The following is a 24,693-nucleotide window of genomic DNA, read 5'->3' as shown; positions in this document are numbered from 1 at the left end:
GTAAACATATATAAAAAAGGTATTTTTAATTTAACACCACTATAAATGCTGGAGGCAAAGCAGGGTCCCGACCCCCAATTTGAGAACTCCTGTGTTAAAAGGTATAAATTGCCTAGGGAGGCTGTGGAATCTCCATCATTGGAGATTTTTAAGAGCAGGTTAGATCAGTGGTCCCCAAACTTTTTACCTCATGTGCCCCCCTACCCCCTGCAAGCTGGGGCGGGGAGTAGGACCAGCTCATCCTCTGGGAGGAGGGGGACACAGGCAGGGGTAACAGAGCTGAGGCTGGGTCCACAGCTGGTGGTGTGGGTGGGGCCAGGAGCTGGGGGGGATGCTCTCTCACTGCCTGCATGGGGGCTGGCCCAGGCCTCTGCTGCACCCCCCCACCCCCCCAAAGTTCCTCCTTGTCACAGCTTGGGAACCTCTGGTCTAGATAATACTTAGTCCTGCCATGAGCACAGGGGACTGAAGTAGATAACCTCTGGAGGTCCCTTCTAGTCCTATGATTCTATAACATTTCCTTTAATTTTCTTCCTATGGTACTTTCAGTAGCTGTGTGTTTTGCAACTCAGTGAAAAGGGATAAATATTGTATTTAATATAATCCTACATTTTTTGGGAGGATGGGGAAAATAAGGGTATTTAAAAAAAATGTAAGCCACCACTGCTCATCAACACTACAGAAAGGAAGAAGTCTTGCAGATCAGATATAGCAAGGGCAGCAATAACACAATATTCTCCTCACAATACAACCTCCATAAACCATGAGCCGAAGGGGGCAGCCACACAGCCCTTTTACAAAATCCAAACCACTCCCTGCTCTTGGTACTGAGAAGGCCAAGCTCTAACCAATACTACGGTATGGTGCCGGGTCAGGGATGCATATGGACAACATCCAGTTGGAAGGAGAAGATCAGCAAACTCGTTTCCCGAGTTACCGCCCAGCCCCGAGAACAACAACTCTTTAGTGATAGTCAACCCAGGTTAGAGCCGAGAGGGCAACCCGGAGAGGAGAGACCCTACCTCTCACAACCAAATCAGAGCAACCCACCCTCCTAAACCGTATCCACCACGGGCGTCAGCCAGTGCAGGACCAAGCCCTCCCTTCGGGCGGGACAATCAGCGCCGCCGCTTTCTAGAAGGCACAAGGAGGGAGAACGGCGCAGGCGGGAGCAGGGGGAAAGAATGGGCCGCTGTCAGTTACGGAAGAAGAAACGAGCATGAAAAGAGCCACCCCGGCCGCTAGGCCACGTCTCTCTCTGTCACTCGCTGCCCCCGCCTCAGCCGGCATCTCTCTGCCCGCCAGGCCCTGTGGGCTTTAGTCTCCTTAGGGAGGAAGGTACCCACGGCAGCCCTCTCCCTCGAGCCCAACCAGACTGGAAACCGCCCTCACCGCCTGCAGCACCGCCAGGAACCAAAGGGGCCAGCACCCCGGAGCCGTTAATCCTGTAACTGCCGCCATTTCAGTGCGGGTCTGCGCTGTCAGTACCGCCGCCGGGAGGTTACTCTCAAGACCCCGCCCTCGTAGGGTGACTTTTCGCTGCCTACGGCGAAGGAAACAAAATGCACGAGTAGGGCCCTTACACCGCCGAGGAAAAAGATTATCCCAGGGCTCTATACGTAGAGAATCTGCAGAGGAACTACCTTGCCCTATCAAGGGAAGGGCTTTTATAATGTAGCTGGAGATATCATTTCGGAAATTTACTCAGGCATCAACGTAGTAAGCCCACTGGGGTCCTTTTTCTTTTTATAACCTACAGCGAACAGACCTCTAATCCTGAAGATTGGCAACCAGATTAACCAATGGCGCTGCGAATTTGCTGATTGCCGCGGTGCCAATGCCCAATAATATATAGATATGTGGGCCGGACTTCAGAGCAGGTATCCAATGGAGAAGGAACGCGTGTGGGAGGGGCGTCACGTCCGTACATCCGTTTTATTGGGGTGGAGCATTTGTGGGCGGTGTATTGGACTGACCGGCCAATGGGATAGGGGAGAGGGTGGGGCGCAGGAGATGCCGCCCAATGGTGGAGGGGCCGTGGGTAGAGCGTGTGTTTTGCTAGTCAATGGTGGGGTGAGGTGGGGGTGTGCGCGGTTGGGCGTTCGGTTGCTGAGCAGCGCACGCAGGCGGCGGGCGGGGAGTGAGGCTAGTGAGGGGCGGGCTGGCGGGCTGGCTGGCGCGGGGGGCGGCTGGGACAGTCCTGGCGGGGGGTGGCTCTCGAGGGATGTGAGAGCCGTGTGTGTCCCTTCGTGCGCCTCACTGCTACCCTCGCGCGCTGCGTCCCTGCGCCCGGCTGAGGCTCCCCTCGGCCTCCCCGGCCGGGCCCCACGTTATGTCGTGATCCCGGGCGGGCGGCGCTGCTGCTGCTGCTCATGGGGCTGCTCAGGATTATGCTGCCGCCCAAGTTGCAGCTGCTGGCGGTGCTGACGTTCGGGGTGGCCGTGCTCTTCCTGGAGAACCAGATCCAGAAGCTGGAGGAGTCCCGCGGCAAGCTCGGTGAGTGCGAGCGGGCCAGGGCCAGGGGGCAATTAGGGAGAGAGAGGCGGTGGAGGGGAGCGGAGGGGCTGGGGCTATTGCTGTGGTTGAGGGACAGGGCTGGGGAGAGCCGGGGCCCCAAGCTCAGAGGAGGGACGAGGCCCAAGGACCAGAAGCGCTGAGGCGGGATGGGGGCATAGGTGAGGTACGGGGACTATACACATGTGTGGGGTGGATACTACACAGAGCTGAGAGGGAAGGGTACCGTGAGCAAAGGTGGAGCTGGCGGGGAAGGGGAGAGATGGCAGTGCACAAATCTGGAGGATGAGGAATTGCAAAGCGTAACCCCCTCCCTTTCTTATATTGAATCCACTGATGTGGGAACATAACTCTTCTTCTCCCATGTGGCCCTTGTATTTACAAGTCTGGAAATTCTAAGTAACTTGAGCGATATGATTTGGGGGACCCTGCAAAAGAGGTTGTAAACAGTAGAGGAAGCAGCCGTGACCTTTAAGTTTGTATGCACCTTATGCAGAATCGTGAAACCAACGAGAGATTGGTGTTTTGGGAAAATGTATAGTTATAAAGAATCTAAATGCACATTCTTTCTCGGAAAGGGAAAGGAAAGTTAAAGATCAGTATTGTGCTATTAGCAGCTGCTGGCCTCTGTGTGTATTGTGCGAGATGCAGTTGGAGATTGAGGAGCAGCAGTGATACCTGAAGGAAGCCCAGCTCTGGTTCCTCCTCCTCCGTGTGCTGCTGCACATATTTTTGCCTAATCGCCTTTATTTTGACATAATAACAAAGAAAAATACAGAAGATAATTATAGTTAAAACATGCATGTTTGGTGAAAATCGTCTTAAATCATTGTAATTATAAATTAATGTGATTTGTTTTACTCTTACTGAACACAGGTTTTAAATACCACTATTTAGCAGGTGGTGGTGGTGTTACTAGCCTCATATGCTCTGTTATGAAACAGTATAAAACTAGGTCCTAATAACTGTCATATAAAATTGTTTTTTCCTGTTAAAAAAAGTTTCACTCTTCAGTTGTAATTTTTCTGCTAAAATAACACTTTACGACTTCATGTGTACATTAAATGTCAGACTGCAGAACCAACAAGCATCGGGATTAAACCTGATCAAAATGAGGAAATGCTGTTTCTAAGACAATACAGTTTATTTATGCAAGAGTTGTAACTGGAGAGCAGTGGGACCCCCAGAAATACCTAGGCATGGTGTGGTGGGCAGAAAACAAGTTCAGTGCATGTTTCTGATTCCCTAATCTGCTCAATATTAGTAGTTTGTGGTAAAATTCTTAATATTTGAATGTTTATGGGTTAATCCAAGAAAAAAGGGAATGACTATACAATGTTCTTACTGGAAATAAGGCTAGAAATGTATTTTGAATGCAATGAGAAGTTTAATGTTGCAAGCCTATGAAAGAGGTGAAATCAGAGTAACTTAAAGTATTCAAGTCAAAATGATGAACACATATTAGACATGGTTTGTTGTCTGGATTAGGTAATGGAAGTTTAGTGTCCTGTGAGAAGGCAGTGATTGACTGGATGAGCGGTCTGAAACTTACTCAACTAAAAGTTATTAATATTTGAAGGATGATTTTGTTTTTTTCATAGTTTAAATATTTTAAGCAATGGTGTTCAGTGAAAAAGGGAAATACTTGTTATGGAATCAGAGAATATTTTGAGCAGATATTGTTGATAGAGCAGTCGAGGTTTAGTTTTGTGCAAGTCTATTTTTAATTGTTCGGTGCCAGTGGTTTCAGTGCATCTAATGCTGGCAATGGATGTCATGCAGGAAAATCCAACTCCTGGCACAAAAGGATTAATGTAATGCAATGCGAGAGTGAAGAGTAGTGCTGGTAAAATTTCCCAACCCTTTGCTCCTCCTTAATATATATGCACTGGACATGATTAAGTTACATATTTCGAGGATTGAAATATACAGCTCAGTCTGCCTCAAGAAAAGAATCATATCACTCTGTTTTGCTGATGCTCTTTTTATTTTTTAAAAATGCTTAAACTCTGTTTCTGAGCTTTGATATTAAAATATAATGGGAAATACTGCCTTATAACGAACTTGTTAGTGGCTGTCAAAGTTTGTGTGGGAGGAGAAGTAAGGGCTTTTTATTTTTAGTGTTGAATTATTCTATATGGGTTTAACAACCTGTTAGATCGTGTGTGTTTTTCATCTTGATTAGGTAGTCCCTTAGTATGAAAGGCCTGTTGCTACAATGATGTCCACCAAAAGGCTCCCCTTATTTTTTGTGTATGTTTAAAGAAATAAATTAAAAGTGATAAATTTTAGAAGCGTTCTGTATCTGTTAGTAGAATTTCCATCCAACTGTGATACAGAGAATGTAGTTTCACTAAATTAAACTAATCAATTTTGGCCCGATGCACTTGGTTTAGAGGAGTGAAGATAAAGAAAAAGAAGGGGGAAATCAGACTAGTGATTCCATGGACTGCTTACAATAATTATTGCAATTTAGTTGAAAGGCCTGTGAAAATAGTCTGCATGACATTAAATATTGCTCTTAACATGGTACAATGTGTAATTTGGTTTAAGTCCCATATTATTGAATTATATCTACCTAATATATCACATGAGAAACCATTCTTGATGGGATGTAAACATGAATAACTGCATGACTTACGTTCTGACTCAGAAAACTACAGTATGTCACTTTAAATGGAACAGTTTAGCAAAAAATAGTTCTACCAGAGTCTTATGAGTAAAACTCAGAACAGCATTTCCTGACACTTTCTGATGGAACAGGATTCCCTGACATGCAAGCCACATTGGTTTCCATATTGCAAAAAGATTTTCACTCTGATTCAAGACTAATATAAAATAACTCCCATTAAATGAGAAATAGGTGCATCTTTATGGGAGACAGAGAAAGAGGGAAGGTTTTGTTTTTTTGCAAGTATAATTCATTCATTTTCATTCAGCTAAATTCTGAAGTCACTATTATGTATAATTTTTACCTCTTTCTTTAAGGACTGCAGAAGTTAATTTGCAAAGGGCATTTGCTTTTGTCACATTGTGGCTAAATTCCCCCTTTATTATTCAGATTGGTATGCTCCTAATAAAAGGAGGGCTTGTGGCACCTTTAGAGACTAACAAAAGTATTTGAGCATAAGCTTGTTGCCTTTAAAAATGTTTAAATAGTGCTGTTGTGAGCTTGGTTTGATGGTTTTGTTTTTTTTTGAATAACTGATGAGCCCACCATGGGTAACGCTTGTGTCTTAAGGGAAATCCTTTTCAGTTTAAAAAAAAATCTGTCCACATGAAACAATAAGACAGAAGCCCCTAAGAATCTTGAGACCAACTTCTCTGATATTAAAGCAATACTTTATTAGAGTTCCATATTTATTAAGAGAATATTTGAATATGAAAATGGTTTATTATTGCCTCTTACCCCAAACTACCCTGGGAAAACTTGTTTTTTTCTTGTGAAATTTAGTTAATTGTTGAGAAAATAGTTTTTCTTTTTGCTAATTGAGCAGATAAAGTGGTCAAACTGGACAGTCTCTACGTAAAAGAATAAATGGACACAAATCAGATGTCAAGAAAAATAACATTCATAAACCAGTCGGAGAACACTTCAATCTCTCTGGTCACGCAATCACAGACATGAAGGTCGCTATCTTAAAACAAAAAAACTTCAAATCCAGACTCCAGCGAGAAACTGCTGAATTGGAATTCATTTGCAAATTGGATACTATTAATTTAGGCTTAAATAGAGACTGGGAGTGGCTAAGTCATTATGCAAGGTAGCCTGTTTCCTCTTGTTTTTTCCTACCCCTCCCCCCCCAGATGTTCTGGTTTAACTTGGATTTAAACTTGGAGAGTGGTCAGTTTAGATGAGCTATTACCAGCAGGAGAGTGAGTTTGTGTGTGTATGGGGGTGGGGGGGATGTGAGAAAACCTGGATTTATGCAGGAAATAGCCCGACTTGATTATGTAAAGAGTTGTCACTTTGGATGGGCTAGCACCAGCAGGAGAGTGAATTTGTGTGGGGGGGTGGAGGGTGAGAAAACCTGGATTTGTGCTGGAAATGGCCCACCTGATGATCACTTTAGATAAGCTATTACCAGCAGGACAGTGGGGTGGGAGGAGGTATTGTTTCATATTCTCTGTGTGTATATAAAGTCTGCTGCAGTTTCCACGGTATACATCTGATGAAGTGAGCTGTAGCTCACGAAAGCTCATGCTCAAATAAATTGGTTAGTCTCTAAGGTGCCACAAGTACTCCTTTTCTTTTTGCGAATACAGACTAACACGGCTGTTACTCTGAAACCAGAAAAAAAAGTGTTTGTTTTTTTTTGTTTTTTTTTCTCCTGATTTTCTTTTTTGTTTATGGTTTACTTCTTGGGTATATATTAATCTAAATTACTTTCTTGTAGTGTATGGAATATTGGCTATTTCCAAAGGCTGATGGTCCCAGAAAGTGACTGATCAAAAGGCCTGCTGGCCTTTTGCAAGCAGTTCTTAATACTTAATTTATTGTCTTTCAGAGTATTTCTAGTGTCAAAACCCAGGTTCAGGTACCTCTTTGGGTGGGGTGTTAACATATAACCAGTAATCCTGATTATAATCTGTAATTTTGTAGAAAACATTTTTAAAATGTATTTATTCTCTAAAATATGTGACAAATCTTAATTTGTGTTGTTGCAATTTTCTAACTAAGCATATCTAAATATTTATTAACTATTTAGTAAGAAGATTGAATTCTAACTTTGTTCTGTGAAGGTAAAACATGACTTTGAAGTAAGCCTCTCTTTACTTTCTGTCAAAATGAACTCTGAGAGTTTATAACTGGATTTATTCCCTGCGCTATCCCATAATATTGTTAGGTTTCTCACTCTGTACCTACATTACATAATGATGGTGCTACCAACTGACTCCAACAAGTACATAAAACCATTTATTAACAAAGAGTTGATTTTCACTTTAATATTGACTGACCGATAGTGCCCCTTTTATTTGATCACCCACAGTTTCCTGCATTCCAGCAGGAATTGGGTCATGTGGTTCATACCCATCTGTGTAATTCTGCTGAGATATAGTGACTGAGCTAGGAACAAATTGCCCTGTTGTATATATGGGCATACATTTTAGGCACCAGTGAGATCAAGTGTGAGCAGTGATGTGTTTTGTTGAGGGTAAGAGCTCCACTGACCATCCAAAAGAGTCTATTCTGAGTTATTGAATACATGGCTATGCCATTACATATGCAGTTCTTGCTTGGATTTATTTCTAAACATATTTTTTCTGTAACGGATTCTGTTTATGGCATTGCTGGATTTGTGACCTACAGACATTGGTAAGACATCCTTGTGGCATCTCCACCCATTTGCAGCAAGGATCTTATGAAATGGGCTGAAAAAATTACCTGTGTTGAATTCTTACTGAATGGGTCAGTAGGAGTGGCACAGTATTCCATGCCCTTTCCTTTTGAAGGGGATGTAAAATACATTCTACTGATTCTTCAAGCTGAAAAACAAAACAGTGCTTCTCCCTTCTGTCATTTTAAGCTCCAAACTACTGTAGTAAGTCTCCGCTGACTCATATTATTTTGAGCTCAAGAATAGCCTTAGTTAAAAGCTTTTTGTACTCTGGCTTAACAGGACATAAACTGTGTGACACTTTTGTTCATCAGACTCAAAATTCTGTGGCAGATCTAGCAGAATTAAAAATGGAGGTTTATGGAATTAAATATGAAAAATCAACACACAATTTGTTTATTTCTATATTAAAATTTCCATCTGCCCCATAATTTTCAGTTGTCAATGTGAAATGTTGTATGTACAATGTATTGTAGAGTTTTGTATTGATAACTTAGAATTTGTTAGGAGAAAGCTGTAGGTTGTGGTGTTTGGATGGAGGCCATTTATGTTTTTGGCACCAGGGAAGGTATGGGAGACTGAAATTGTGGCATAAGCACATTTGTTTAATGTTTCTGCTAAAAGTATTGGTATTTCAAGTTAACAACATTACTTACATAGTTAATATTTTCGGTAGTGTACACCCACATCGCTATGAATGGTGGGTCCTTAAACATCTCTTACAGCTACCATTTTAGACCTTTTCAGGAGCTTAGAGTCATCTGAGTGCAGATGCAGAAGTATTTACAGAAATCATTTCATATTTTTTTGTTGAACTTAAAACAGAACAACCACCTCGCCTGTAAAGCTTGGTTTTCTTTAAGGCTGTATTCATGAAAATTCTGGTGGTGATGATGATGATAGTTACAGAAAAGGGTATTGTAATATTCCCATGTTTGTGTTTTGTTGAAAGTTCTGTTCTTCATACACTTCAGGCAAGTTGGAGGCTCCTCTAGGTGCTTCAGTGCAGGTTAACTTCTCACTGAATGGACAATTTAGATTGAAGCCTACTTTAACAGTGTTTGGTAAAGACTTCCTTGATCAGCTGAAGCTTGACTGCTAGGCTTCCTTTTTCACTTCAATGTAACAAGACTAATGCTTCAAGATAGCATTGGAGGCAGGATGGATTAAAATAGTTTATTTTTTAGAAAAATCAGGTTTTTTTTTATTAGTTTTTTAATCAATTAAAGACCCAGTTTATTTTTTAAAACCAAATCTCTTTAAAATTAAATTTGAATGAGACAACCTATATTAAGGCCTAAATTTATTCTAATCTATTAAGATAATTTTAATTTAATTAAAAATATTAAACAGTGCATGTTTGGTGCCAAGATTTAAAGAAAATCAGACCACTGAACTAGTGGCAGTTACTGGCTAAGCACCTGGCACCAGAATCTGTTGAAGTGCTAAACCAGCTTGTTTTCGACTTTCAATCTAAGAATAGCAACTGTGTATGAAAGGATAGGAGCTACTAGTTCTAAAATCTTAAACGACATTGGGACTTGAAACAATAATTTAAATTCACTAGCTACAGATACTACTTCCTTTTGTTGAAGAAATCAGTTAGTTTTAAATGCAAAACATGTTTTAATAAACTCTCTTCCTTATGTATTAGCATTTTTAAGGTAGTTTTATTTAACAAAAAATAAAATGCTGTTAGTGCATTTTAATTGAATTGAATTTCTGTCCAAATAGAGCTTGACACAAAGCCACAAGTAAAATATCATTTCTTAAATAAGAGAGGCATCATTCACCATTTTCTAACAGTGTAAAAATTAAGAATCTGAATAAACGTAATTTAAACTATATAGTTACTATATAAACACACTTATCCTCTTGATTAGCAAATAGAAGCACCAAATTTAATAGGCTTTAGTTTGTTACAAATAACATGTTTTAATGGTTATCAGCTAATCAACTTTTTTTGGGGAAAATAACTAAAAAGTTCACATGCAAAACACTATTAAAATTTATTATTTAAATTAGGGTTTCCTGCTTGTTGATTTAATTTCTTTGATTTAAATCAGTACACCCTGACTGGAGGTGGGAATTGGGAAATAAAGACTATATATAAGAAAATATTAAGACATCAGTGATGTACAAAAAAACCCTGTTTGTACAAGTGAGTGCATTTTGCTGCTTGATATGAAAAGCAGAATTTGATCTGAACTGGAATTGTTTCCAATATTTTTCAGTTCTTCCAGGGACTATGTAAAGGGTCTCTTTTTTTTTTATGGTCTAGATCAGGGCTGGGCAACTTGCAGCCCGTCAGGGTAGTCTGCTGGCGGGCTGCGAAACAGTTTGTTTCCATTGACCATCTGCAGGCATGGCCGCCCGCAGCTCGCTGTTGGAACAGCGAACTGTGGCCACGGGGAGCTGCTGGTGGCTGTGCCTACAGATGGTTAATTGAAACAAGTTGTCTGGTGGCCTGCCAGTGGATTACCCTGACGGGCCGCAGGTTGCCCACCACTGGTCTAGATTGTAGTCTTGGGGCCTCTTAGATCAGAAGACACTAATGGAATCTGTTTCATAAACAGAGTTTATTTCCAATGATACTGAACCTGGTCATACAATCATAATTGAATATCACTAACTTGCCTGCCTTGTCTCTTCTGTTCTTAGATATAAGAAATTCATTGGACACTCAAAATGCAAATGTTAGAAGCACTTTAGGAGTTGGGAAGAATGAAGAGGAGGAGGAAAGAAGGGAATGCCTGAAGGGAAGAAGAGAGGAAAAGATCAGACAAAATGCAGGGAAAGGTAGAAAAGAGAAGGCTTAATCTTGCTCAGGATAGTAGTGACTTAAAGTTGTTACCATCTGATTATTTTGTAGCCTATGTGAAATAAGCTTGTTCACAGTCCAGGTTCCAAACTGCAAAATTCACCACCAGATTTTCAGACTCAGCAGAGAAGCCAAGGATTAAATTATCATCTTACCTTTTGAAGGTGATCTCTCCATGTCAAGGTTGAGACATGTTGGCTAGATAGAGTAAGGAACTTGTACGTCTGCCGTTTGTACGGGATCTGTTACATGGACAAATAGAAGACTTGTTTCCTTGGGGCTGCTAATTGAGCATCTTTCATCAAATGGACAGTTTAAAACACTTCAAAGAACTCTGTCAAAAAAGGGGGTTCAATAATGTTGAAAAGGTATGTTGCAAGTGAAAGCTTGAGGATAATCAACTATTTTAAATCTAACTTTAGGTGCTGCAATTATTATTTTGTAATTTGTGGTGTTGCAACATCTTGGGCCCCAATCATCAATCAGGACCTTATTATTCTAAGCACCATACAAATATATAACAAAAAAACCCTTTTGAAGCTTAAATTATTTATTTAAGGTCGGGGCAATTGAACTGTTCCTACTGTAGTGTTGTATAAAAATCTGAGATATTTTATTGTTCTTAGATGTATTTTTTAGATCCCTTTATTTCCTTTAATCAGATGCAGCCTACTTTTCAGTTGTGTGCTGCCAGTTTAGCATGTGGTTCTTAAACCAAACACTCAGAACAATGTCAGGAATCTTGTTTAATTGTCCTTGACAGTGTAGCAAGTACTGTGCCTAAGAACACTACTTATAATTGGACTTTATTTAGAAAGATAAGTTACTTATACTTAAACTAAAATGTACTAGTTTAATTATATAAAAATGTAAAAATTATTTAAAAAGGTGCTTGTTGTTTGCTGTAGAAGTAGCATAATATATTAATTTGGGCTCATAGCGAAAGAGTATTTATTACATCAAGGAGTTGGGAGTGCTGAGTAGGTTTCAGCCCCTCGCTGTTGAAGCTAACTGGACAGTTGAATGGTTCATGAGCCAGTCATTTCCATATCTACCGACTGGCAACCATGAATCACACTTAGAATTACTCTGGCTTGGCTTATCCTGCCTTCTGGTATTGCATGACGTGTCTGATAATTCTGGCACCACTTTAGAAAGTAGAAGACTTCTAAATATCAAAGCTTCCACGTGCTGCCACTTAGTTTTTTTGGATCAGCTATCTGTTTGTGAAAATACGTGTAACTTGTAATTAATGTTGTCATTTCTGTCAGGTGTACAAAAACCTTGTCAGAATGCTGTTAAAGTGCTGGTAGTCAGCTTGTTTGAGAAGTGGTGCTATTTATTTGTGTACATTTTAATGTTTAACTTGGCAAAAAAAGTATTTTTCAATAGGATGGTGTTGGCGTAGTTTAACATTTCTGGGAAGTGAAATGCTTACCCTTATTTTTCAGTCATAAATGAAAGGTAAAGCATTGTGAATGGCAAGGGGCCAATAAAGACAGGCACACCTGGAATTTGGCCAAATGGCTGCAACTTTATTTAAACATACAAACTTAAACAGGATAACTTCTGAGGGCAACTTGTCCTTGCAACAGTGAAATGGGGGAAGGGCAAGTAACACCTGCTTCAGGCTGTCATAACTTGCCTGCCTTTTGATGCTGAAATCCCAAACATCATACAATCCTATTGACTTAAACCATCTAATTAAAATCAAGAATGTATTAGAGCTTCTGCTCACAACCCAGAATCCTGGGCAGGCATCTTCCCAAAGAAATCATTTAACCTGTTAGTATAGTGAATCCAACCCTTTTTCTCAGACACAGTTGATGCTTAAATCCTAGTGAAAGTGCTTGACCACAGCCTCCTGACCTTTTGCATTGAATCAGCCCTCACGCCCCCGTCACTACCCTGATAAAATGGATCTACACTAGCCTACCACTTCTCAATACATGCGGAAATGTTTGTGACAGGTATGACAGTGTCCTGGACAAATCTTATGGAATTGAGTAAAATTTTATTGAATTTTTTTAGGAGTTGATTGTTTTGCTACTAAGGGATTGTATGTAATTTTATGGGGGAGATGGACCACAGGCCTCCAAGAACTAAGTACAGTGGTGGGTAGTTAGGCAAATAAACTCAGTTGTAACAATTCCAGAGAGCTACCGCCCCCTGGAGAGAGGTTCACTGGTTCAAACTGGATTCTCCTGAGACCTACACACAAAGAAAGGACTTTTGGATAAATAACCTGAGCTTCAACTGACTCGGGGGCCTTCTTTCTGATCCAGCATACAGACAGGATCTTCTGTCCCAGGGGAGGGCCCCAGTCCTTAGGGAAGGGTTGGAAGGATTGGTGCTAACCAGTGTTTTTGTGGAGATGGGGCTGTGCAAGAGATTTGGTAAGCATACTAGCATGCATGTGGGTTATTTTATTGTATTTAGTATGTTTTCACTGTAATGCTTTTACCTTAAAGATAAATGTGCTTGCTTAAAAAGAACAGTGCGGTAACTTAACTGCGGCAATTACACTGTGTACTGTCTCTGAAAAGAGGAGCGAAGTAGGCCTTGTTAGGTAGGTTGTCTTTTTCTGGGGATATCACAGTGTAGTCAGGGAACTGTGTAGTCTGTTTAGAATGCAGAGATGCACCTCCATCCAAGAGAGGTGATGGCTGAGCAGCTTGGAGTGGGTGCCATTGCTGAACCATAAATAGGGAATACGGGTGCTATTGACCTGAATATTGAACTGTGACAATATTTACGTTAAACGTATACATTCTTGTGTTAGAGAGCTGCCCACCATCATGATGAAAGAGTTCAGTGTTGTCAAAGGAAATACTTTTGGGCTTCAGGGTCTGGCTTCCAGCTTAGTCAGCTAATGTCCTTACTGCCTGCTGGATACGTGTCCTCAGTCATCTGCATGGCAGCAGCTCAGACCACACAGCACAATCAGTTGAAAGAAAGGGTTCAGAATTGCCCAATCCTGTTTCAGGTGGAGGAGAAGCACTAGTCTTAATCATACTGATTCAATCAGGGTGGATTCAATCCCGAAGGTGGATGATGAGACACTGGGGTAGGAGAATCAGCCACTGCAGCTCATAGCTCCAAGGCATCAGCTGATCCCACCATATGATTTGCTGACCAAACCATTGAGGCAGCACATGATTCCAAAGGATATCATGGCCAGTGATCCATAGGGAGGGAACATCTGGTTGATCTTATCAGGTGAATGTAGAAAAAGAAACTACAAGAGTAAATACAAAGGGTGAGAGTAGGTGGTATCTGTTTTTGTCCAGAGGAAGGAAGGAGGAGTGGGAAGCTTTGCTGAACTGCAAAGTGATGGTGGTTGGGCAGAACAGGAAGAGATCTGCTTCCAGGCCATCCTTTTGTGGAAGACACTGCCCCTGAACCAATCCTGACACATTTTAGAAGTTCTGTCCTTTTGGCTTGTATATGTCTAGGGCCTGAACCCACATGTGTATGCTGGCAGCATGGTCTGAAGAATTTTAAGTCCAATATTTTCATCCAGATTTAGGTTCAGACTTTGTTCTCCTACATTGTTCAGTTTTAGAATATATAACTTCTTTATAGCAATATTGGGACTATTTAATATGTATGATCGTTTAAGTATGGGGACCATTTTTCAGATGCCTTAATTTACATTATATAAGCAAATTACTGCCTGAATGTGGACAAAACACTATTGCTTATGGACATTCTCACATTTCATACCAGTTTAAACCTATCTTTTATTCCCCAAATAAATGGCTTTACTTATGATGCTACATGTTTCTGATTCAAATTCCATTGATAGTGGTCATAAACTATATCATAAAAATATCATAGCTACTTAAAAGCACCTTTATAGAAGGCTCGCACCATGTTGTGCTTTTCTACTCATGAATAATTGGGTTTATGGATTAGTTTTGCCTGTAGAATCAGAAATTAAATTAGATTTTAAGTCTGACTTCATTCTTGGAGTATCGACTGGACGTGCACAAATATCAAGTGATAGGGATATTGCAAAATTTTTTTTCATTTTTTTTTAGTTTTGGGTTTTTATGGTGTATTGTAGGAGTGTATGAAAACAAGGTATCTAAAATACTTACTGCCCCCACTATCATAGTGTTCAGAACTTCACAATCTTTATTTATTGGAATACCCTGGATCCCCATTTTGCAGAAAATGAGTTGAGGTAAGGAGAAACTCAGTAACTTACCCAAATACACCAGGAAGTCTGTGGTAGAGCAGAAAATCAGGGTGGATTTCATGATTTAAATGATTAGGCAGGAAGACTCTATTTAATCAGGGTTTTATACATAAAAGTGCATTCTTGTTGGTTGTTATAACCTTAATACATATTCTTCACAACTCAGAGATAGATGTAGGTTTCATTTTTAGAAGATACCCACTATACATTTTTAAACAGTGATTTATTTTGAAAATTTTCAGATTAATTTTACAGCTATATCAGAAAATGAATGATTGGTTATTTCATTTACCAAAAGTAATTGAAGCAGATAGTTCTCCTCTCAATGACTTTATAAATATCTCCAATTCAGTAGGTTAATCATTAATATTTGGAGGATTTTCTTGCCATGCTGTATTAGGAGGAGAACATCACCAGACAGACATTTACCTTGTTTTATTTAACTAAAACAACAACGTTAAGTGTTCTGGATGTTTTTCTTCAACAGCAAACATACAATATTTTAACAAAAAGGTAAGAAGCGAGGAACATATGCTTTTATCTCCAGACGTCTTCTCCTTGTCCAGATCTGTTCCGCCCCCAACAATCTTTTATTCATTGAACATTTTGAAACTTTGCACTTTTAGAGAGAGGTCAGGGATTGACTCTGTCCACACAAATTTGCAGAGGAACAATAGAGTTGAGGTCTGATTTCTCACCTCTATATATTTATTTATTTAAAACATTTTTGCTGTTAACAAGCATGTTACCTCTGGAGACACAAATCCAATTTGAGAACTGCAAAACTAAGCATCTCTGATGGTATCTTCTAGACTGAGCACTGAGTCCCTTTGGGTAGATAGAAAGATTAACCTAAACAATCAACACAGAAGCCTGTGGAACCCCATAAGATTAGGGTCCCTAATCCATGAACTATTGGAATTTATTTACAAAACTTTTTTTAAACATTACATGAAAGTATTGTCTCATACTATAGAATTAGAATTAATAATCCCTATTTCATGATGATATCTTTGAGCTACAATGTATTTTTATCTTTAGATAAGTTTTTTCCTCAAAAAGCATTTTATCAAAAAAATCCGGTTTTAATTTAAAAAATCTGATTTATTTATTTTTATTTTTTTTAAAATCATTGATTTTTATCCACCCTGCAGAAAATTAAACCTGGCTCTCCTGAGTTCCAGGCTAGCATTATTACCAATAGACCATTTTTCCTTTCTCAGCATTTTTACCAATAGACCATTTTTCCTTTCTCAGCTGTGGTATAGAAGAGTATAGCTTGTTCAGGAAGGTCAAGCAGGATCAAAAGGGAAGATGTGTTGCATTATGTGTCAAAGAGATAGACACTTGTTCTGAGGCTCAGAAAGAGGTGAGAGGCAGACCAATTAAGTCTCTGGGTGTAGATTAAAGGGGTAAAAAATACGGGTGATGTCATGGTAGGAAGTCTACTGCAGACTACAAAATCAGGAAGAAGAGGTGGATGAGGCATTCTTTTAGAAGAAATAATGGAACTATCCAAAATGCAAGACCTGATAGTAGTGGGGGGCTTTAGGTGCCCAGATATTTGTTGGAAGAATAATACGGCAAAACACAAAATTTCCAGTAAGTTCTTGTTTCAGAAAGTGGAGGTAGTATCCAGGGGCACAGCCATTTTAGAGTAGATTCTGAACAATATGGAGGAATTGGTTTCCAGTCTGAAGCTGTAAGGCAAAATGATCATAAAATAATAGATTTAATGATTGTGAAGATAGGAAGGAATGAAAGCAGCAGAATAACGATAATGGACTTCAAAAAGGTAAATTTTAACAAACTCAGAGAATTGGTAGGTAAAGTCCCAGGAGTGAAAGTTTAAGGGAAAGCGGAATTCAGGAGAGCTGGCAGTTTGTCAAGGAGATAATAGTAAAGGCATAACTGCAGACTCTCCTGCTGCAAAGGAAAGATAGAAAGAATAGTAGGAAGCTAATATGACTACAGCAGGAGTTCTTTTATGACTTGAAAATAAAAAAAGAATCCTACAGAAAGTCTAAACATGGACAGATAGCTAACGAAGAATACAAAAGAATAGCATAAGCATGTAGCGACAAATCAGAAAGGGTAAGCACAAAAGTTACACCTAACAAGGGACATAAAAGGCAATAAGAAGCAGATCTTTAACTATGTTAGGAACAGGAGAAACATGAAGGAAATTGTAGGCCCTCTAGTTAGTGGGAAAGAGAGCTAATAACTGATGACATCAAGAAGGCTGAGATGTTTGTCTATTTTGCTTCTAGCCTTCACGAAGGGTATGTCTACGCTAGTCGCCGGATCGGTGGGCAGCAATCGAACCAGTGGGGATCGATTTATCGCGTCTAGTCTAGATGCGATAAATTGACCCCCAAGAGCTCTCCCATCGACTCCTGTACTCCACCACTGCGAGAGGCGCAGGCAGAGTTCACGGGGGAGTGGCAGCAGCTGACTCACTGGGGTGAAGACACCACAGTAAGTCGATCTAAGTATGTCGACTTCAGCTATGATGTTCACCTAGCTGAAGTTGCATGACTTAGATCTATTCCCCACCCCCCAATGTAGACCAGGGCTATAAGGGTTAATGGTGACCAGATACTCAACAGAATTAGTATTAACAAGAGGGAATGAATACAAGCCAAAATAGGGAAAGAACAGGTTACAGAATACTTAGGCAAATTAGATGTATTTAAGTCATCAGGGCCCGATGAAATTCATCTTAGGCTACTTAAGGAACTTGCTGAAGCAGTTTTGGAACTATTAGCAATTATCTTTAAGAAATCAAGGAGCACATATGAAGTCCCTGAGGATTGGAGAAAGGCAAACAAATACCTATCTTTAAAAAGGGGAGAAAAGAGGACCTGGGCAATTATAGACCAGTCAGGCTAACTCAATAATCGGAAAGATACTGAAACAAATTATTAATCAGTTTGTAAGCGCCTGGAGGATAATAAGTAGAGGTTATAAGTAGAGCTGCCGATTAATCGCAGTTAACTCATGTGATTGACTCAAAAAAATTAATCGCGGTTTTAATTGCACCCTTAAACAATAGAATACCAATTGAAACTTATTAAATATTTTTGGATTTTTTTCTACATTTTAAAATATATTGATTGCAATTACAACACAGTATACAAAGTTGACAGCAGTCACTTTATATTTTTTATTACAAATATTTGCATTGTAAAAATGGCAAACAAAAGAAATAGTATTTTTCAATTAGCCTGATACAAGTACTGTAGTGTAATCTCTTTATTGTGTAAGTGCAACTTACAAATGTAGATTTCTTTTTACTATCTAACTGCACTCAGAAGAAACAGTGTAAAACTTTAACGCCTACAAGTCCACTCAGTCCTACTTCTTGTTCAGCCAATTGATAAGACAGACAAGTTTGTTTACATTTATGGGAGATAATGCTGCGTGCTTCTTATTTACAATGTCACCTGAAAGTGAGAACAGGTGTTTGCATGGCACTTTTGTAGCTGGCATCACAAGGTATCTATGTGCCAGGTATGCTAAACAATTCGTATACACCTTCATGCTTTGGCCACTATTCCAGAGGACATGCTTCCATGCTGATGACACTCATTTAAAAAAAAAAATGCATGAATTAAATCTGTGACTGAACTCCTTGGGGGAGAATTGTATGTCTCTAACTTGGTTTCACCCCGCATTTTGCCATATATTTCGTGATACAGCAGTCTCAGATGATGACCCAGCACATGTTGTTCATTTTTAAGAACACTTTCACTGCAGATTTGGCAAAACACAAAGAAGGTACCAAATTCCAATGAGCTTTTTAAAGATAGCTATATTACTCGACCCAGAGTTTAAGAATCTGAAGTGCCTTCCATAATCTGAGAGGGATGAGGTGTGGAGCATGCTTTCAGAAATCTTAAAAGAGCAACACTCCAATGCGGCATCTACAGAACCCGAACCACCAAAAAAGAAATCAACCTTTCAGCTGGTGGCATCTAACTCAGATGAGTGAAAATAAACATGCGTGGTCCGAACTGCTTTGGACAGTTATTGAGCAGAACCCTCTATCAGTATGGACGCATGTCCTCTGGAACGGTGGCTGAAGCATGAAGGGATATATGAATCTTTAGTAATAATGCTGCCCTCTTCTTGTTGACAATAGAAATGTAAACAAACTTGTTTGAGCGATTGGCTGAACAAGAAGTAGGACTGAGTAGAGTTGTAGGCTCTAAAGTTTTACATTGTTTTATTTTTGAATGCAGTTATTTTTTGTACATAATTCTACATTTTGTAAGTTCAGCTTTCATGATAGAGATTGCACTACAGTACTTATTAAGTGAATTGAAAAATACTATCTTGTTTTTTACAGTGAAAATATTTGTAATCAAAAATAAAGTGAGTACTATATACTTTATATTCTGTATTGTAATTGAAAGCAATATTTTTGACAATGTTGAAAATATCCAAAACTATTTAAATAAACGGTATTCTATTAACAGTGCGATTAATTGTGTGATTAATCACGATTAATTGTTTAAATCGTGTGATTAACCATGATTAAGTTTTTTAGCCAGTTGACATCCCTAGTTATAAAGAATAACCAGCATGGGTTTGTCAAGAGCAAATCACACCAAACCAACCTAATGACCTCCTTTCCTAGGGTTATTTTTCTGGTGGATAGAGGGGTAGCTGTAGAAGAGCAAAAGTAGTTGATTTTAGTAAGACTTTTGATACAATCCCCCTGACATTCTCATAAGCGAAGTAGGAACATGCAGTCTAGATGAAATTACTATAAGGTGGGTGCACAGCTGGTTGAAAGACCATACTCAGAGTAGTCGTCAATGGTTCATAGTTTACTAGGAGTGCATATCTCATGGGGTCCCACAGGAGTCAAAACTGGATTTGGTACTAGTCAATATTTTAATCAATGACATGGATAATGGAGTGGAGAGTATGCTTATAAAATTTGCAGGTGACACCAAGTTGGAAGGGGTTGCAGGCACTTTCAAGGGTAGGAATAGAATTCAAAACAACCTTGACAAATTGGAGAATTGATCAGAATTTAACAAGATGAAATTCAATAAAGATAAATGCAGAGTACTTCACTTAGGAAGGAAGAAATAAATGCACATCTACAAAATGGGGAATAATTGGCTAGGTGGTAGTACTGCTGAAAAGGATTTGGTGATTATAGTGGATCGCAAATTGAATGAGATGCAGTTCCAAAAGAGTCTGTCATTCTGGAGCATATTCATAGGAGTGCCATATGTAAATCATGGGAGATAATTGTCCTACTCTACTCAGCACTGATGAAATCTCAGCTGGAGTACTATGCCCAGTTGTGGACACCACACTTAAGGAAAAATGTGGATAAATTGGAGAGGAGGAGAGCAACAAAATTGATAAAAGGTGTAGAAAACCTGACCTATGAAGAAAGGATAAAAAAAACTGGGCACGTTTAGTTTTGAGAAAAGAAGACTTGAGGGGGACCTTGTATCAGTCTCCATATATGTTAAGGGTTGTTATAGAGAGGAGAGTGGTCAATTGTTCTCCATGCCTACTAAAGATAGGACAAGAAGTAATGCTTGTAATGTACAGCAAGGGAAATTTAGGTTTGATATTAGGAAAATCTTCTGTACTGTAAGGGTAGTTCTGTGGAATAGGCTTCCAATGGATGTTGTGGAATACCCACCATGGGAGGTTTTTAAGAACATGGGACATACCTCTCTGGGATGGACTAAATTTACTTGTGCCTGCATCAGCACAGAAGGGTGGACTTGATGACTTCTCGAGATCCCTTCCAGACAGATATTTTTGTGATTTTTGTGTTTTCTATGAAATAGATCTTCAGTGTTGGAAATAGCCTACTCAGGTTTCATGAGAATGAAGGTTATTTGAAAGAAAACATATTAATAAATACAAAGAACAGATTTGAATGGCTATACATTTTGGCTTAGTGATATCTGAATAAGAGGTTTGTACTCTGACTGGAGCAGAGTAGAAACAGAATAAATGTCTTATAAGAGCAATGCATAAACAATAAGAGAGGAGTTTGGGGAACTCAAACTCAGACCGGTGGCATCTGACAACAGATGCAAAAGGGTGTTTTAGATAATTGTTGTACAGAAAAGGAGAAGCATGTATTTCGTTGTGAACACTGAATGGGTTTTGATACCCTCCCACCTTAGGATAATACAATATATGAAAGTAACATAAAACTGAAGTTGATTGCATGGCTTTATTCCTTAATAAGGTCATATCTTAATGGTGTGCGTAAGAATTGCAGATAAATATAAAAGCTTAGTTGTTGATCTCTGTAAGATACAGCTGAGTGGCCCAATTCAGTAGTGGCTGAACTTTATTCACAAATGTTTGGCATCTTATGTACAATAAGTTGGCAGTATCAGTTCAGTTTCTGATGTGTGGATGTCCGTGTCCCAAAACCACTACAACTGATACTGATTCTTACCCATGTTGGCAGTTTCTGCTGAGGATGTGAATTGGCACAGAGACTGAACTGCCCTCTTATTAATTAGTGTATTCCTTCCAAGTCAAGCATAGAAGTACCCTGCCACTGCAATTGGATATTGTAATAAACTGCTGCTCTCCCCCACTCTTATTTGCTTTGAAGTAGTAATCTTGACTTTGCTGTAATAAGGTGAAGATGTGTATTTAAGGAATTAATTTTGTTGCAAAAATCGAGACTAGCATTTGATTTTAAGTTTCATTTACATAAGGGCATGAAGGATAAGCCACCAGAGTCCCTCCTGCCCTGGGCTGAGACTTCTGTGCTGCTCCTATTCCAGGGTTTCTGTTCCTGATTTTGCCATAGACTAGTTGCATTGATCTTAAGCAAATCACTTTACTGTTCTGTGCCTCAGCTTTCCCCATCTGTAAAGTGGGGATACCGTCTTACTTTTGAGGTATGATTTAGACTTAATTCAGTAGTGTCTGAAGAGTGCTTTGAAATTTTTGTATGTTGCTTGATATATAAACAAAGTTTTATTATTATACATGACATTCTTAATCATTCATGGCTAATTTTATTATTCACCAAACAGTTATTAAAATTTATTCTCTGATTTATTGGAATGGTTTAAAAAAAATAAGTGCTTGGAAAAGAAGAAATTTATTTTCACTTTAGAACAAACCTGTTTGTTCTTTCTCCACCCCCTTCACCTTTGAAGTGAAGATGATGATGACAAATGTGTAGCTCACGAAAGCTTATGCTCAAATAAATTTTAGTTCTAAGGTGCCACAATCCTCCTTTTCTTTTTGCGGATACAGACTAATACGGCTGCTACTCGGAAATATGTCAATGTGATTTACCAATTTGTGTAGAAACATGTAGAAGTGGTGTTTTGATTGATTAAAATATGGTTGTGAAGTGTTTATTCATACCTGCTTAATTACCTTAAAATTGCAAAATCTGTGTTGGGGGAAGGGAGATCTTGGTTTCTTTAATTAAAATTTAGGTCTTTTTCCATTGACTTAGATGAGTAACCTTCCCCCCCCCCCCCCCAAGGACCTTATTTTATTTCTGTTCTTTGTTTTAATATAAATCATTAATTTTATCTGTGAACTTTTTTGTCTGGAATATCTCTTCTACTTCAATATGCAGTAGAGTACTATTTTTGTCTGAGGGAAAAAAAGATTGAAGAACATCTCATTTACCTGGAGGTAAGGATAAAAGACTGTTGGAGGGAAGCTGATAACAGAAGCAGCAGAGAAAATTAAGCAACTTGGACACATGGGAGCACAGAAACAGGGATTACTTGTATTCCACTAAGCTTTTGAAAAGTGGAGAGAAAAACTATGCCTACTATGTTCATTTTGTCTGTTACTTTAAAAAAAAAAATTTCCTCTTCCAGAAGTCTCCACACTCTTGATATTTTATCCCCTCTTCTTATACACTTTTGCTGAAGATGAAGAGGGAATGCAAATGCAATTGTGGGAAAAGCACTTTAAAAAAAAACAACCTCTCATTTCTTCCCATGTACTTTGAGTGCATTGTCATTAGGGTTGATTGATTTTTTTGAACTCCAGTTTTAATCATGATTTAAATCAGTAAGCTAGAAACCTTGATTTAAATAATTTTAATCTTGTTTTGCATTTGTACTTTCTAATTACCTTTCTAAAGAAAAGTTGATTCTTGTGGTTGGTAACCATTAAAACATGTTGATTTGCAAATATCTTTTACACTAAATTTGATACTTTTTGCTAACCAGGACAATACATTATATCTATATATATTTACTTAAGAAATTACTTAACATACATTTATTCAGATTGCTCTTTTTTTTAAATTATATTAGAAAATGGTGAATGATGCATTTCTAATTTACTGGATGATTAGTTTTTACTTTGTCATTTGTATCAAGCTGTATTTGGATGAAAAATTGGAATTCAATAAAAAATGTGCAAAAACAGTGTTTAATTTTTTTAAAATAAATCTACCTTAAATGCACTAGATACATAAGAAGAGTAAACTTATCAAAACCTGATGTGCTTTTAAAACAAACTGCTTTAACAAAAGAATATTGTCTATAGTTAGTGAATTGAAGTGATTGTTTCTGGTTATGTCCTTTAAGATTTTAGAACTTGTAGGTGTCATCCTCTCCCACCTAGTTTTAATTGAAAAACTGGAATGTGAAAAAGCATGAGCGCTTATTTTCCTCTTTTTTTCAATCAGTTGTTTAATTTTGAATTACCTAGTCATTGAACTGAATGAGTTAAGTAAACTGAAATGAAGAAAATATTCTATCTGCACTTGCTACTGCTGACATAAGCTCATGAAGCACTTCAGCAGACTCTGGTACTGTGTGCATAGCCAGAGACTTCCATCAGTTTAGTGCTTTGACTTTTTTTAAAACTGGGCAGCAAACATGTATTGCTTAATGTTGTTTTTATTTACTGTAATGATTTTAGTAAGTTTTGCTTTAATTTAAGTTTTCGTTTCAAATTTAATTTTCAATAGGTTTAATTTTAAAAACGAAAATGCATTTTATTTGAATAAAAGCTGATTTAAATAAAAAAAAATTTTTTTTTATCCACTCTGGTTTACTTTAGTGTATGTGGTGGAAAGCGTTTAAGTGGCAGAAAAGTTGCTTGTGCTACATCCAGCATATGAGCTGCATCTTAGGAACCTTACTGGCAGTAGTTTGGCCACACATAATGTATTTTTACCTTAATCAAGGAATTCAGCATGTGAAATGTTAAATATTTAGTTAACCATTGAATATTTCAGTTGAAATTTTTTTAAAAGTTGTGAGTCTAAGTGGTGAGGGAACACAAAAGAGTAAATCTATCCTCCTTGAAATCTGCTAATGTGTCTTAAAGTGCAATTACTACTTGTTGACATGACGCTGTTGATTGAATAATAGTCTGTTTTGCTTATGAGAATAATTTTTGGCAAGCTGAACCACCACAGCATTTATCACTGAAACGGGCCAACTCTTTAATCAGTAGCAAATACTTTGTCCAATAAAAAATTTAATCTCTCAAATTCCAAGTAATGAATAGGATTCACTTGGACTTATAAAACACAATGGAAATGACTTTCCATTGATTGTCCCATCAAGATTAGGTTGTGTAGGTTTAGATGGAAGTGTTTAAGTGATTCTGACAAGGATTTGCAAAGTGAAAGGGGATGAAAAACAATGTTTTTAACGAATTTTGAAGCTGATAGTTAAAATGAATAAACACTTTTTTTTCCAAAAGAACTATTTATAAGATCCCAGGTTAACATGAGCAATATATTAAATTCAGCAGTCGAAAATATGTATCTGTACTTGGTAAGATCTGAGTTAAGATTTTTTGTTTTCTGCAACAGT

General features: G+C 38.6%; 2 protein-coding genes across 3 annotated transcripts in view; one reads left to right on the top strand and one right to left on the bottom strand.

Annotated features, from left to right (window-relative positions):
- SELENOF (selenoprotein F) overlaps positions 1-1,549 on the bottom strand; it is a 36,466-nt gene extending 34,917 nt beyond the window's left edge. Inside the window, exon 1 of the mRNA XM_048861647.1 lies at positions 1,393-1,549. Within this exon, the coding sequence (XP_048717604.1) occupies positions 1,393-1,461 (69 nt within the window). The 5' untranslated portion in view covers positions 1,462-1,549. The remainder of the gene's footprint in view (positions 1-1,392) is intronic.
- Positions 1,550-2,176: 627 nt separating this feature from the next.
- Positions 2,177-24,693, top strand: part of HS2ST1 (heparan sulfate 2-O-sulfotransferase 1) — a 163,271-nt gene continuing 140,754 nt past the window's right edge. Inside the window, exon 1 of one of the 2 annotated variants that reach the window (XM_048860632.2) lies at positions 2,177-2,496. In XM_048860632.2, the coding sequence (XP_048716589.1) occupies positions 2,373-2,496 (124 nt within the window). In that variant the 5' untranslated portion in view covers positions 2,177-2,372. The remainder of the gene's footprint in view (positions 2,497-24,693) is intronic. The other variant, XM_048860633.2, reaches the window with a different exon arrangement.

The sequence above is a fragment of the Caretta caretta genome, chromosome 8 (assembly GCF_965140235.1).
Source record: "Caretta caretta isolate rCarCar2 chromosome 8, rCarCar1.hap1, whole genome shotgun sequence".
Lineage (NCBI taxonomy): Eukaryota > Metazoa > Chordata > Testudines > Cheloniidae > Caretta > Caretta caretta.
This window is presented reverse-complemented; position numbering and strand designations above follow the sequence as displayed.